At 39.6% G+C, this 15,807-nt stretch overlaps 2 protein-coding genes across 3 annotated transcripts in view; one reads left to right on the top strand and one right to left on the bottom strand.

Annotated features, from left to right (window-relative positions):
- LOC106877053 (mitochondrial inner membrane protein OXA1L) overlaps positions 1-6,452 on the bottom strand; it is a 13,452-nt gene extending 7,000 nt beyond the window's left edge. The window contains exons 1-4 of one of the 2 annotated variants that reach the window (XM_014925845.1): positions 6,356-6,452; positions 4,485-4,658; positions 2,718-2,925; positions 1,800-1,943 (exon numbers count right to left, since the gene is read on the bottom strand). In XM_014925845.1, coding sequence (XP_014781331.1) covers positions 1,800-1,943; positions 2,718-2,925; positions 4,485-4,658; positions 6,356-6,430 — 601 coding nt within the window. In that variant the 5' untranslated portion in view covers positions 6,431-6,452. Of the gene's footprint in view, positions 1-1,799; positions 1,944-2,717; positions 2,926-4,484; positions 4,659-5,591; positions 5,706-6,355 lie in introns of those variants that run through there. The other variant, XM_052966896.1, reaches the window with a different exon arrangement.
- A 2,968-nt stretch (positions 6,453-9,420) lies between these two features.
- LOC106877027 (probable RNA polymerase II nuclear localization protein SLC7A6OS) overlaps positions 9,421-15,807 on the top strand; it is a 7,200-nt gene continuing 813 nt past the window's right edge. Inside the window, exons 1-4 of the mRNA XM_014925813.2 lie at positions 9,421-9,615; positions 10,408-10,725; positions 12,715-13,021; positions 15,155-15,250. Coding sequence (XP_014781299.2) covers positions 9,457-9,615; positions 10,408-10,725; positions 12,715-13,021; positions 15,155-15,250 — 880 coding nt within the window. The 5' untranslated portion in view covers positions 9,421-9,456. The remainder of the gene's footprint in view (positions 9,616-10,407; positions 10,726-12,714; positions 13,022-15,154; positions 15,251-15,807) is intronic.

Here is a 15,807-nt window from a genome sequence, read left to right on the forward strand (position 1 = left end):
TGGTTGAGACTGGACACAAGTATGGCTGTGTGGTTGAGACTGGACACAAGTATGGCTGTGTGGTTGAGACTGGACACAAGTATGGCTGTGTGGTTGTATGGCTGTGTAGTTGAGACTGGACACAAGTAAGGTTGTGTGATTAACACTGGACACAAGTATGGCTGTGTGGTTAAGATATGGCTGAAAGGTTTTTCTTGGCATCTACACATTTTTGGGTTCGATCCCACTGTGCAGTACATTGCATTCTTACTGTAGACTCAGATCAACCAAAGTCTTAACAGTGAAATTTGGTAGTTAGAAACTGTGTAGAAGCTTTTGAGATGCACTTCTTCTGCTCCAGAGACCTAGACTTAACAATGCTACCTGGCTTTTGAATACCTTTACTAGAGCACAAATTGTTACAATTATCCTTAGACCAAGTGTCCACTTCAACATTAACTTCCTTCTTTCCTCCAACCACACTCAGAGGACCTGGAAAGGGTTACTGGCACTTCCCTTTCTTCCTTCCAACTCAATGATTGCAAAAACAGAAAAACAAAATCACATCATCCCAATGAAACAACACATTGAGACAGTGTATTTGCCAAACAACTATACCACAATATAAAAGAGCAAATTGGCAAAATCGTTATAGCACTGGATACAATGCCTTGTAGTATGTTCCAACTCACTGCATTCTGAGTTCAAATTCCACCAAAGTCAACTTTGCTTTCATCCTTTCAAGGTCAATAAAAGAATACCAATCCAAAGCAAGTGGATTAATAGAGCAACTGGAAAGACAGGCAAGTTGTCTGGCAGTATCTGTTCCAGTTTTTGGCATTCTGACACCAAGGCCTGTGGCATCATTGGTGCCAAGTTGTATCAGTCCAAAACAAAAGTCTTTCTATACTGATCGTGTGGAGAAGGAAGACTTGCTTGCATGGCCAACTACCAGTCTTAGTTAAAATAAACAGCCATGCCCAGGCCTGCTCATACACGTGTTGATGCATAATCAACCTTAATGACAAAATTTTAAAATAATTATATCATCACCATCATCATTTAATGTTTTTTTTCCATGCTGGCATGGGTCTGATGGTTCAAATAGAACTGATGAGCCAGAGGGTTGTGCAAAGTTCCAATGTCTACTTTGGCACAGTTTCTACACCTGGATGCCATTCAAAATGCCACACTATACAGAATGTATTGGGGGCTTTTTCATAACACCAACAATAGTGAGGGGACCAAATACTCACAAGACAACAACCCCTACTGACCTAGCCAAGTCACCTTTACTACCTTAAAGGACACATTAGATAAAGTCATCTTGGATACATTGTGCCCCACCAAAATTGCAGGAAGGTCATGGCCAGAATGCCTTTGATCACAGATCTGCTCAATTAGAGCTGACCTGGGTTAAATAACTTCAGTTAAAATTTAATTTTAAGCATTTAAATTTGAATATTTATTTAGTGTTGCTGTTTAACCCAAGTCAGGGCTGATCAAGCAGGACTATGCTTGAAAGACATTACATCCATAACCATTCTATCCATTTTGGGTCAACATTATCTATTGTGTCCTTTCCTTATTTAAGACAGTAAAATGTGATTTGAGGGTATTTTATTTGCTATTTCTAACAAGTCAAGCAAAAAAATTGAGACCCCTTCATTGGTTCATTTGAAATTTTATTTTTAATTAACAGAAATAATGATCCTCAAGTTAATTGAAACCTTATGGCAATAAAACATATCAGGAAGACATGTTAAATAAGGGATGGAATTACGTGTTCAACCACTAATAGTGATCTGGGAGAAGCTTACCTTCAACAGGGTTGCCACTCAAGCGAGCATCAGAGAAGTTCTGTTGTAGACGTAGAATAGTAGGCATGTGGTTGCTCATGCTGGTAGCATTCCTCTGAGCTAAAACCACAAGAGGGAACATACACATTCGAACAATAATTGTACCTAAAGAAAATAAACAAATGGAAAAGATTGCAACAGGAATTAGTTTCAAATGAAGAATATGGAACATAAAAGTTCCTCATTCAGAGAATACAAGGGAAAATAAATCTTGAAATGTTTAACTTGAATAAAATCCTTTTACTATTCCACTTCCATTTTGCTGAAGACTGGGTCTTTGGATTTACTTGTGCTACATTCATGGTATTAATATATGCTAGCCATCTGGTTCACCAGTCCCCAGTCAAATCATCCAACCCATGCTAGCATGGAAAGCGGACGTTAAATGATGATGATGATATAACTGAAAAATATGCATCCCTCTCACTTCATAGTTGAGTTGTTAACAAACAAGTACATGTTATGTAATTGTTTCAATTTGGAAACCAAACTAACCTATAACAGCTTAGAAAAGCATCAAAAGCTTTTCCTAAAAGTGTTAAAAAGTGATACTAAAGTTAGCTAATATATTAGTGAAATTACAGAAAATATCCTCTCTCTCTCTCTGTTCAACCGAGCCTGTTTATAAAGGCTCACAATTCATTACTTCATCCATCATTGTCGACGATGACAAAGGACATCAGATGGGAAAAGGGAGGCTAACAAGTACACATCTACTGAATCATTGGCTGTGTAATATCCTTTACAGGTCTTCAACATTCAGTATCTATATCTCACTGAACCAGGCGTCACCAGACTCCTCACGCACTTCTCATGCTGTTTACTTGCCACACAAGAAAAGAAATATTTCTGTTGCTAAAGAAAGAAACAATGATTTACCTAGAACAATTGAACCCCACCATGGCAGACCAACACTGACATGAAGCGTTTCCAAAGCACTTTGTATCAAACCACTTGGTGTCCAGGAGGCTAGGCCCAGGCTAGAGAAGGTAGGTTCTCCTAATGCATTCAATGTTTCTACTGGTGGTGGTGGTAGAGGCGGTGGTTCTGGAATGTACCCTGCAGGTAAGCTGCTTGTTAAGCTATCCTGGAAAGAAATATTATTGTATATTAATAAGAGGTAAGAGTAATATTTAAGTAATTCTGAGCAACAAATATTGAGTTCAAGCATTAAATATTCTGAGGCGTGATTGTGTGGTAAGAAGTTTGCTTCCCAACTACATGGTTCTGGGTTCAGTCTCACTGTGTGGCACCTTGGGCAAGTGTCCTCTTCTATAGTCTTAGACTGACCAAAGCCTTGTGAATGGATTTGGTAGACAGAAACTGAAAGAACCCCATTGTCTGTGTGTCTTTGTGTCAGTGTTTGTCCTCAACCACCACTTGGAAACTGGTGCTAGTGTGTTTACATCCTCCATAACTTAGTGGTTCAGAACAAAAGACTGATAGAATAGGTACCAGGCTTTACACAAAAAAATAATAAGTACTGGGGTTGATTCATTCAATTAAAAAACTCCTCATGGCGGTGCCCTAGCATGGCCGCAGTCCAATGACTGAAACAAGTATAAAGTATAAGACATATCTACCTCTCTGGAAAAACAGTATTATTTTCCACATAGAGTTTACTTTGAATGTTACAGAATCTCAAGAAAAAGAATTTGTAACAGTCTGTGGCAATACATTATTGAACAGAGCAATGGGAAAAGAAGCTGTAGCTATATCAGGGTGGCCGATGTCAGTGCCCCCTGACTGGCTCCTGTGCCAATGGCACGTAAAAAGCACTATCCAAACGTGGTCAACGCCAGTACCCCCTGACTGGCTCCTGGTGGCACTTAAAAAGCACCATCCAAATATGGCTGATGCCAGTGCCCCCTGACTTGCTCCCGTGCTGGTGGCACATAAAAAGCTCTATCCCAACATGATCGATGCCAGGCCCACCTGACTGGCTCCTGTGCTGATGGCACATAAAAAACAGCCACAACATTCACGGAGTGGTTGGTGTTAGGAAGGGCATCCAGCTGTAGAATTCTTGCCAGATCAGATTGGAGCCTGGTGCAGCCACTGGCTCTCCAGACCTCAGTCAAACCATCCAACCCATGCCGGCATGGAAAAGAGACGTATGATGATGATGATGATGATGAAAGCCAATCAAAATTACTGACTACCTTTTGCTACCATTTCTTTTTTAATTATGTTGCTTTTGTTTCAATTCATTTTGAAAATAATGAAAAATTTAGTTAAATAATTTTGTTGTTATTAAACTGTTAGTTGGAACATGAACTGGTTTCAAATTTTCAACACCAAGTCAGCAAGTGCAAGGGAACAGGTAAGTCTATTACAATGACACCTGGGCTCAACTGGTGCTTATTTTATCAATCCCGAAAGGATGAAAAGCAAAGTTGACCTTGGTAGAATTTGAACTTAGAATGTAAAGACAAACAAAAGCCACTAAGCATTTTGTCCGGTGTGTTAATGGTTCTACCAGCTCGACACCCTTATTTGGAATGTAAGTTAACATTGAAGATTTGATGTCAGATTTTGTTTAGCTCACAGGATGGTTTCAGGTGGATATCAAAAGGGTTAAAAATATATAAAACCATATGATAATAACTAAATACAGATTGGAAAATATACAAAAGAACAGCTTACTGTTGTTGCTGAAGCAGCCTGGTTCACAGCATCTGTAGAATTAAATAAAGAAGGTGATGCAAGAGCAATATGTGGTCTCCGAAGACTGAATTTATTCAACGAAGAGCGTCCTATGCAGAGATGGTTGAGAGAAGCTACTGTGTATTCCCTTGAAGCTAACATTGATATGTTCATCTACAAAATATAAAGAATTTTACAAACAAAATTAATACAGCAATAAAATAAAGATGAAATGGTGGATTTATTTTTTAATTTATGAACTTGTATGGTATTATGGTCAAACCCTAACAGAGTTAGATCAGACAAATTACTAACTAACCACAGTTTTCTTCAGTTTTTTTATTATTTATTTTACCTCCCTTACACTGTCTCTACTTACTCAAAAAGAATATATCATTTTTTCAGACATAATTAAAAGGAAGATTGAATGTAGTAAAAAACGCAGGATCAGGCGAGAGGGTACCGATACAAAATGGGATTAGGTAACTGAGTTAAGAGAGCCTGCAGAGAGGCAACACAAGACTGACTGACTTTTAAGTGATAATCCAAAGTGAAAGAATAAAAAAGGCAGAGCAAAAACACAGTATATGTGGGGCCATAAGCTGGAGTGTTAGTGAACATCCATGTCTTTCAGCTAGGTGGTTTTTCAGGGGATACATCAGAAAGATGCGGATGCTGCACACACAGGAGCAGTACTTTAACCTTTTAGAGAATTAAGAACTAAAGCATTTTCTGGGCCTAAAGAGGAAAGACCAATCTTTGGAAATACAGTTCTGGAGAGATCATCAGAGACAGTGAGGTTTAGAATTTGTAGCAACTTAGGATTTAGTTGTGTATTATTTATGACTAGAGAGAAGCTAAACGTGTGTTTCTTTGATAAGGGCAGTGATTGTGCTTTTGAACTATTGACAGAGACAAGATTGATATGGCCCCCATTGGAGACCGTTTCTGAAATCTCTGTTCATGGAGATAGAGAAGTTTTGATGCATAGAACATTAAGGACCTCTGAGATAGGTAAGCAGGATTCCCAGGCGACGCTTAATCACCAATTCAGTAGCCCCTTGTATGTGAATTCTATTCCGATTGGTGATCACTGATTCCACCTACCCTCGCACCGTGGCAGAATAAGTCCAGACCTCGACGTCTTGTTTCGCCCGCAGATATCGTAAGAAAGACTTGACCTATCGCTGGCCGATGTGACGTCATCTCGTCCCCTTCCGGTCGTCTTGCGAAGGTCCCTCTTTTTCCCTTCTGGACAATCACTCTTCCACCAAATACAATTGATAAAAAAAAAACTTCCAATTTCTTTTATTAACATTTATTATCACGCTTTGATAGATATTTAAAATAAATGATAAGACGTCATTGATGCAACCAACAAATAAACCTCTTCGTTTCAATAACTTTGCAATAATTAAGGAATCGCTAAAAATAACAAGAGTATCTTTGCAAGAATTTGTATCAATGAACTGCAAATATACCTAATATTTATATTTGAAGTGTGTTAGCGAGTAGTTGTAAACAAAACAGTTTAACAATTGTATTAGCGTCATATGACGACGAACGGTGCGCTGAAGGTCAACAGGAAGGGTAACCAACCCAACAAGGGAATAAACAACGTTTATTTCTACCCCAAAATAATATAAACTACTATTTTATAGAACATACAAATGATATATTATAAGCGATCAGTATTCTGTAGATAATTACTTAGAAATCTTTTAATCGGTAGATAAGCAACGACAAGAGATTACCGGTTGTGATAGCAGTAAAGTCATATAAAGTTAAAAGAAAAAAAAAACGACATTCTTTCATTTAAAATCATAACTTTTCCAGAGGTAGGAATCATCAATTTTGTAACAAATAATTACCTTCTGAGTCCATACTTTTCGAGAAATTCTTCTCGTTATATCAAATAAACGCACATGCCCCATGCAGGTAGCCATGATGTTGTATAACAGGTTACATCTAAAATATGGAACAGAAGATTAAAACGAAACGATCCTAAAAACTTGGAATTAGAATTACAAAGACTGGTGAGCGAAACTATGGATTGTATAAAATTTCGTTTCACGTGAAGGATTGTAAAGTACAGATAGTTTACATCTGATGAGTTAAAAAAACTGATTTTGTTTCTTACTTACAGTCTCGTGTTGTTGTTTAGCCGCAGGTCAGCTCTGATTGAGCAAACCTATGAAGACATCTTAATCTTCATCCTGTTTTTCCCCTATGTCCAGGGAACCCAAGACAACATTATCTAACAAGTCTTTTTTTAATTCGATAGGACGAGATTCAAAGAAGATTTGACGACTATTTCCAGCAGGTCAAACAACCACGTTGGGGTTCTTTCATTGACTCAAACTGTCTCATATAAATAATAAAGAATTTGTTGAAGTCATATTATACACATAAATATTATTATATATTCATAAGTCCATAAAATTCTAATAATGGATTGTTTTCCCATTCTTTCTAATACAAAGAAACAACTAAAAGTTACATCAGTTTCGGAACACGACTTGGAAAGCATTTTCTGGCGTTAGTGCGCAGTTCTCAACGAATTTTTGTCGAACTTTGCTGTCGTATGAAATCAGTGACTTTTAGGATTCTTACTTTGGGAACAAAAAAGTTTGCCAAGATCAAAAAGCAGAGTTGCCTCGTGCTTGGCCAAGAAACCGTGGATAAGATGTGTAAAGACTTGGCTTGGCCCTGCCTGTTATTCGAAACTGAAACCATTCGCTTGTTTCTTGTCAAACAATTCTTAAATCTCTTTATCTTTGCATCTCCACAGTGAATGATGTATAGCAAACACGTGACCTAAGACCTTTTCATAGTCACTTAAAGATCAGTCCTTTGTTTAGAATCTGAACTGCGTCCTAGCATAGTCTATATAACAGAGACCATTTCCTTTCTCCCTCCTTTTTGTGTCAGCCATGACCAGGAGCGACACTTCTCTTCGTCTTTCGGTCGTCATATGAAGAGCAGCTTTCGGCCGAAATCAAAAAGGGACGATGCCGCCTTTATCCTTTCTCCCTCTCTTGTCAGCACTGTGCAATCCCTACGCTTTCTCTCTCTACCAGCAGAGCGCAACTTCCACACTATTGACTACCAGCCAGCAGGAGAACCTTTTGTCATTGTCGACTACAATTACTGCTGTCTTGGGCAAATAAAAGATGTAAATAATACTGTAAATAATATTCCTTCCTTTTCGAAGTTCTTCTTCATTGGTATCTCTTGTCGTGAGAACCTCACATCAACAATTCGCTACATTTACAAGTGTTACATCTACACGCTACATTTGGCAGACGGCTACCTCTTACCGCTGCACTGACAATGCCGACGTGCAGACACATTTTTGCCGCTGCATTTGGTGACCTCCGACGAAAAAGAATAACAGCCTTCACTTCAACAAGCGTTAAATTGTAGACTTAATTATAACTTTATTGCAAGTTTTATTCATTTGTTGATTACTTACGCCTCATTCTAAAGAAACCCACGCCTCACCTTGAAAAATACTAGGCTCAGCGGATAGGAGAGTGAGGGAGTGACAACCCAATCTACATCAGAGAAGTTGATAAAGAATAATACTTTGATAAAGAAGTTGATAAAGAATAATACATCTGTTAGAGAAAGGATAATACTTTGACGACCTAATCTTCAGGAAACTCGAATGGTTGTTCAATGTAAAACTCTCCCCAGACTCCCTAAGTCTGCGCAAGTACTCGTCTTTATCTCTTCCCTGTTTTCTTTCCTCCGTCCATGCTTGCTCCCCTTTGGTAGGCCACACCCTCTCCTCTCCAGCATGGACTAATTGTAACAGGGAGATAGACGAAGCTCTTTCACAATGGAGAGAGGTGGGTTTGTCAGTTCCGGTTACAGTGAAGGATAGACGGAAACAGAGAGTATGGGACAATCTGCGTTCAGGTGTCATTTTCAACACTCTCCTTGATCAATCTGATCAATTTTCAAGGTGTCGCCTACTTTCAGCTAGTGCAAAATTCTCAGGGCACTGGATTGATACCCTGCCTGTGGCCAACATTAGAGGTCTACTCAGTCTAAATGAACTCCGAATCTCCATTGCACACAGAGTGGGAGCTGACGTCTGTAGGGGACCGAGATGCCGCTGTGGTAGGGCCCTCGACCCCACAGGTCTTCACGGTCTGTCTTGCCGCCTAAATGCTGGTCGCTTCGTTCGTCACGCCGAGCTAAACTTAATCGTTAAGCGGACCCTGGCTCAGATTAATATCTCCTCAGTTCTGGAGCAGTTGAGATTATCCAGAAGTGATGGAAAGAGACCAGATGGTCTTACCCTCTGTACCTCGGTTAGAGGCAGGTGCCTCATTTGGGACACCAGTCTGCGACTCCTTTGCTCCCTCCCAAATCCTGGATGCTGCAGTTAATGTAAAGGGTTACTGCTCCCGTAGCCGAACGGAAGAAAACCCTGAAGTATCGGGACCTGACAGTGAACTATCTTTTCCAAGTTGTGACGTTTGAGACGTTCGGAGGGGCTGAGCCGCTAACCGCGAAGTTCTTGTCAACGTTGGCAGCTCGCCTCACCGAGGTGTCAGGTGATGCCCGTGAGGGCGCTTGGCTTCCCAATGTCTTAGCCTCACCATCGCCCGTGTTAATACTGCCAGCGTGCTGGCTTGCTTCAGTAGGTTCCTTTAAACCTTCTGGTGTGCGACCAGTCGCTGTGATAAAAAAAAAAAATTCCCCACAAATGGTTTCAATGCAGTTTTAACAGAAAAATTTAGAAGAATTAGATGAAAGTTCTCCTGTAATTTTCTTTTATGTAAAAAATAAATGTTTATGTCAATTTTAAAATTTCCCAGCAAAATCTTATAAAATGGCAATGTTCTAAAAGATGTCCATGTTCATATGTTAGAAATGAAAATCTCCGCGTCCATGTAAGGTATGAGAAGAAATTGAAGTTATCTCCCTTGCTGAATTCTCAGAATTCAAATTTGGAATCATGGCGGCGATTATTCGTGTGAAACGTCGTATTTCCGATGGACCTTTGGAAAATATTGTTGTTTCTTGTAAAAAGAATCGCTTGATTGAGAACGTGAATACACCTAATGAGGAGATTGTTACTACAGAGTTAAAGTTTGCCGGAACTGTTGTTGATAAGGTAACATCTTTCAAATAAAACTTGTAACTTTGTCATTTTCTTGTGAGAGCTAAACACGGCAGGTATTGTTGTTGTTGTTATTTTGTCGCTGGTCAAACCCCAACTTAGGTGGGCTATGGGCCCTTCGTTTCTAGGTCTCCGTGATAGTTAAAGTCATAATTTACTTGTCCTGGTTATGATGAAGAAATAAAACTCACTGATGGAACCGTTTGGCTGTGTACCATGTTAACATGCGGTTTACCGATGTATGTGGAGGCGCAATGGCCCAGTGGTTAGGGCAGCGGACTCGCGGTTTCGATTCCCAGACCGGGCGTTGTGAGTGTTTATTGAGCGAAAACACCTAAAAGCTCCACGAGGCTCCCGCAGGGGTTAGTGACGAACCCTACTGGGCACTTTCACCACAACTTTCTCTCACTCTTACTTCCTGTTTCTGTTGTGCCTGTAATCCAAAGGGTCAGACTGTGTCACGCTGAATATCCCCGAGAACTAATTTAAGGGTACATGTGTCTGTGGAGTGCTCAGCCACTTGCACGTTAATTTCACGAGCAGGTTGTTCCGTTGATCGGATCAACTGGAACCCTTGATGTCGTAAGCGACGGAGTGCCAACAACCCATGTATGTATAAACAGATACATTTTCGCAAAGAAAACATGTGAATTGAAGTTGTCAAAAATTAGGTTAAAAGAATATGGGAGTTTCTTATACATGGATAATATCATAATCCTTGATAAAGCCTTTTTTCAAAATTTTAAGCCTAAAAAATTTAGGGGTTCCTTATTTCTTTTCTTTTAGGCAGATGCTATTTCACAGCACATTCGTAAAGCAATCAAAAAGGAAAAACTTGAGAAAGAATATAAACGTCATGCTTGCCAGAACCCTACTGTTAGAAGCCGCACCATTTCCCAGGCATCATCGAAGAACAAACGATATTTTGTTATTTCAAAATACAGGAGCCCAGAATTGGATAAAATTGATTCTGTAAATGTTGACGATGAAACTACTTCACAAAAAACGCAAGATGCTACCAAAGAAACTGTGACTGACCCTGACAGGGACAAATTGTATGTTCTGTATGATATTGAACAGGATGTGGTCCCCATTACTGCAAATGTGAGTTTTCCATTAGTCTTTTTTTTCTTTCTTTCATCATAGTTTAACAAATTTGTTCTTATGTCACATAAAATGCCATTTTGCACTATTGAATTTTCATCCTTTTTATGTTTCAAAATCAGCCTTCATTGCGATCCACTTTGCTTATCATCCTTCCAGGCTCATCATCATCATCACCATCATCATCATCATCGTTTAACGTCCGCTTTCCATGCTAGCATGGGTTGGACGATTTGACTGACGACTGGTGAACCAGATGGCTACACCAGGCTCCAATCTGATTTGGCAGAGTTTCTACAGCTGGATACCCTTCCTAACGCCAACCACTCCGAGAGTGTAGTGGGTGCTTTTACGTGCCACAGGCACGAAAGCCAGTCAGGCGGTACTGGCAACAGCCATGCTCAAAATGGTGTATTTTACATGCCACCTGCACAGGAAGTACCTGGGAAATATAAGGGTTGATTTAATCAATTAAGACTGTGCCAGTGACATGTAAGAGGGACCATTCGAGCATGGTGATGCCAGTTCTGCCTGACTGGCACGTAAACAGCACCATTCAAGCATGACTGATGCCAATGCTACCTGACTGGCACCCATGCCAGTGGCATGTAAAAAGCACCATTTGAGCATGTCCAATGCCAGGCATCAAGTTGTAGAAACTCTGCCAAATCAGATTGGAGCCTAGAGCAGCCTCCTGGCTTACTAGTCCTCAATCAAACCGTCCAACCCATGCCAGCATAGAAAGCAGACGTTAAACAACGACGATGAACACTACCCACGAAATTTGTGTCTCTGTAACTATATTATAAATTAATATTTGGGGAACAGAAGGCAGTAAACTGGCAGAGTCGTTAGCACACCAAGCGAAATTCTTGCCGGCATTTTGTCCATCTTCACATTCTATGTTTAAATTCTACCGAGGTTGACTTTGCCTTTCATCTTTTCAGGGTTGATAAAATAAGTATTTATTTAGCACAGGGGTCGATACGAGTGACTTACCCACTCCACAAAAATTGCAGGCCTTGTACCAAAATTTGAAATCCATATTTTGGGTTTGTTAAAATTGATAGCCTATCGGATGGTTTGTTTTATTTCATTAAGACTCCTTAGTTTGTGACTTCAAATCCTGGTCAGCTCTGCCTGTCAGTTTTCTAGAGTTGATAAAGTAAGTACCAGTCAAATACTGGTGGCAATCTATCATTAGACTTGAACTAAGCACTGGAAATTAATGAAACGTTTGTTCTCTACACATTTAGTGCATTTATATCAATCCCAAATGTTGGACTCAGTTTAGTGAGTGATTGAGTTAATCTACTTTCAGAGTTATCTACCTTTAATGTTGTAAACATCACCTGTGCTGGTGCCATGTAAAAACACCCCAGTAAATTCCTGTAAAGTGGTTGGCATTAGGAAGGGCATCAAGCCATAGAAACCATACTAAAACAGTCTGTTGGAGCCTGGTGTAGCTCTCCAGCTTGCTAGCTGCTGTCAAACCGTTCAGCCTGGATAACAGACGTTAAATGATGATGATGATGATGATGATGATGGTGATGTTCTGCATTAGAACATAAAGAAGCAAAACCTGTGAGCTGGCAGAAACGTTAGCACGCCGGGCGAAATGCCTAGTGGTATTTCGTCTGCCGTTACGTTCTGAGTTCAAATTCCGCTGAGGTTGACTTTGCTTTTCATCCTTTTGGGGTCAAGGTAATCAACTTAATCCCCTTGTCTGTCCTTGTTTGTCCCCTCTATGTTCTGCATATAAATGCAGTAAAACCCTTGAACAATGTGCCCCAGCATGGCCACAATTTAATGAGTAAAACCAGTAAAAGAACAAAATAATAAATATCTTAATTTGTATAACATTCTAGTATTTCTATAGTAAAGCTTTATTGAAAATTCCATTTGATTAGTAAAGCATTGTCAAAGTTTGTATTTGATCATTTGATGAGTTTTCGAGTCATTAGTTGTTTTCTTGCTTATATCTTCCAGCCCCAGCATAAGGATGTTGTCACCTGCAATTCAGTCCCCATGGAAAGGGAAAAGGTACATCACAACACAAACGGAGAATATGTGTATGATTTATATTATACAAACCGTTCCGGATTTGATTATCGCTGGCTTGAGAGCACCTCGTCCATTGAACTGTATGAACAGATTTTGATGGACGACAGATTGTCTGATTCTGATGAATATGTCGAGGAAGATTCAGACAGCAATGATGAAAACAACTGGAGAAATGACTATCCTGATGAAGACCCCCACTTCTACGATCCTAATGAAAAAAACAGTGATGATGGTAAGCTGGAAAAACCTCAACTAGCCTATTATCATTTTAGCTTTTTAAATCGGCCATATCCAGTCCAAATATTCTACCTGCTTTGTGTTCAAACCAGCCAGATCTGACCTCTCATACCTACTCTACAGTGTCGTTCTAAAAATAAGCATCATTTTCATCATCCTTTAACATCCATTTTCCATGCTGGCAAGGATTGAATGGTTTGACCAGAGCAGGCAGCCCCGGTGAGCTGCACCAGGTTCAGGTCTTATTTGGCTTGCTTACTATAGCTGGGTGCTTTTCAAAATCTCAAAGTTTTGAGATAAAGCTTTATTAACTCAAAACTATGTGAAAAAAATAAGCTTTACATCTGACAGAATAATCTGAATGCTAAGGGGTTAACTTCAGACCAGCCCCAATTGAGGCATTCTAGTCATAACCATCTAGTGGTCTCTTCTTCTTCCCACCTCCTCCTCATCATCATTTAATGTCTGTTTTCTTTGCTGGTATGGATTGGACTGTTTGACAGGATAAGGCAAATTGCAGGGCTGCACTGAACTGTAACGTCAGCTTTGGCATGTTTTCTATGGCTGGATGCCCTTCCTAACACCAACCTCCTTACAGTGTATGCTTTTTTGTGCCACCAGCTCTAGTCAGGTTGTCGAATAACTTGCATGACAAAAAGAACAGAAAAGGATAAAAGCTTCCTGTTGGGAGGTTTTTATCCTTTTCTGACAGATTTTCTATACCCGGACGCCCTTACTGTTGCCAACATTCACCTGTTTCTAAGCAAGGTAATATTTACCAATGGCCAGACATTTTCTTTGTAAAAAATTGGAAATAAATGATGTTCATTTGCAACAATTATGTGATGTCAAGATAAGGAGACACAAAGACCCTCACCTTCACATACATATATGAATGCATGCATTGGACTTCTTTCAGTTTCTGTATACCAAATCCCCACACAAGGTACCATACACTGATACTGAACCTAAAACGATGTGGTTGGAAAGCAAACTCCTTAACCATACAGCCATACCTGTCATCATCATCATCGTTTAATGTCTGCTTTCCATACTGGCATGGGTTGGGCGGTTTGACTGAGGACTGGCAAGCCAGGAGGCTGAACCAGGTTCAAGTTCAATCTGGCAAAGTTTCTACAGCTGGATGCCCTTTCTAATGCCAACCACTCCAAGAGTGTAGTGGGTGCTTTTTACATGCCACTGGGGGCCAGTCAGGCGGCACTGGCATTGACCACACTTGAATGGTGCTTTTTATGTGGGGGCCAGTCATGCAGCACTGCTATTTACCACGCTCAAATGGTGCCATCGGCACAAGAGCCAGTCACACAGCACTGACATCGACCATACTTGAATGGTGCTTTTTACATGCTTCTGTCACAGGTGCCAATCAGGTGGCATTGGCGTCGACCATGCTCGAATGGTGCTTTTTATGCGCCACCGGCACAGGTGCTAGTCAGGCAGCACTGGCATCGGCCACAACTATGATTTCACTTGACTCAAAAGGTCTTCTCAAGCACAGCATATTGGCAACCAGGTATTGTTGTTTAGCCTCAGTCAGTTCAGGTGAAAGGGATACAATGAAAGGCATTCTGGTTATAACTGTCCCATTATTTTGTAATTCAGAAAATATATTATCAGTTCATCCAGAAGGTGAGTGGCTCATTGGTTAGGATATTCAGCTCACAATCATAAGGTCCTGAGTTCAATACTTGGCTGCATATTGTATCCTTGAGTCAGATCCTTTATTTCATATTGTTCCAGTCTGTTCAGCTAGCAAAAATTAGTAGTACATGTATTGTTACATTCTGTGTCATGCTGAAACTCCCTGAGAACTATGTTAAAGGTATGCATGTCTATGGAGTACTCAGCCACTTGTAAGTTAATTTCGCAAGCAAGCTGTTCCATTGATCAGATCAGCTTGAGCCCTCGTTGTCATAACCAACAAATTGCCAGTTATCAATTCATCGTTCCTTTTTTAAATAATTTAGTGTGATTTCAGGTAATTCTCTGCCATTTGTAACCGATGTAATGACCACAAAAATGCTTCCCCATTTTTATTGTGTTGATAGAATCATCCAGATATGTTTTCATGTATTATTAATTTTGTTCCCTCTGTTTTGTTTTTTAGATGATGATTATGGTGACTATGAAAACTTTGGTCTTGGTTCTGATGACGAAAAACAAGCGAATATGTTGGCACACAGAATTGAAAGATGTTTTCTGGGTAAGTTATTAAGTGTTTTAAATTGTTTAGGTTAACACAGCAGTTCTCAATCACCTTTTTTATCTGTCAACCTCATTGGTTTCTATTTTATTTTACTGGATTCTCACAGTCATTTGATGCTTAACCCTTTTATTATCGTATTTATTTCGAGATGCTCTGTGTTTCTTTCAATCAATTTTAAATATAACAAAGAATTTAGTAAAATAACTTAGTTATCGTTAAGCTAGTGTTAGGAACATAAATTGTGACTAAGGTTTGGTGAAAGATTTTAATTCAAAACTTATGGAAACAAGACATTTGTACTACAGAACCAGAAGCAGTTTCAGCCGGGTTGGTATCGAAAGGGTTAAATTAATCATTTGTTAACCCTTTTGTTACCATATTTCTTTTGAGATGCTCTGTGTTTCTTAGTTTTCATTAAGCTAGTGTTAGGAACATAAATTGTGACTAAGGTTTGGTGGAAGATTTTTTTAATTCAGAACTTTTGAAAACAAGACATTTGTACTACAGAGCCAGAGGTAGTTTTAGCTGGGTTGGTATCAAAAGGGTTAAGAATT

The sequence above is a fragment of the Octopus bimaculoides genome, chromosome 4, assembly GCF_001194135.2.
Source record: "Octopus bimaculoides isolate UCB-OBI-ISO-001 chromosome 4, ASM119413v2, whole genome shotgun sequence".
In the NCBI taxonomy this organism is placed as follows: domain Eukaryota; kingdom Metazoa; phylum Mollusca; class Cephalopoda; order Octopoda; family Octopodidae; genus Octopus; species Octopus bimaculoides.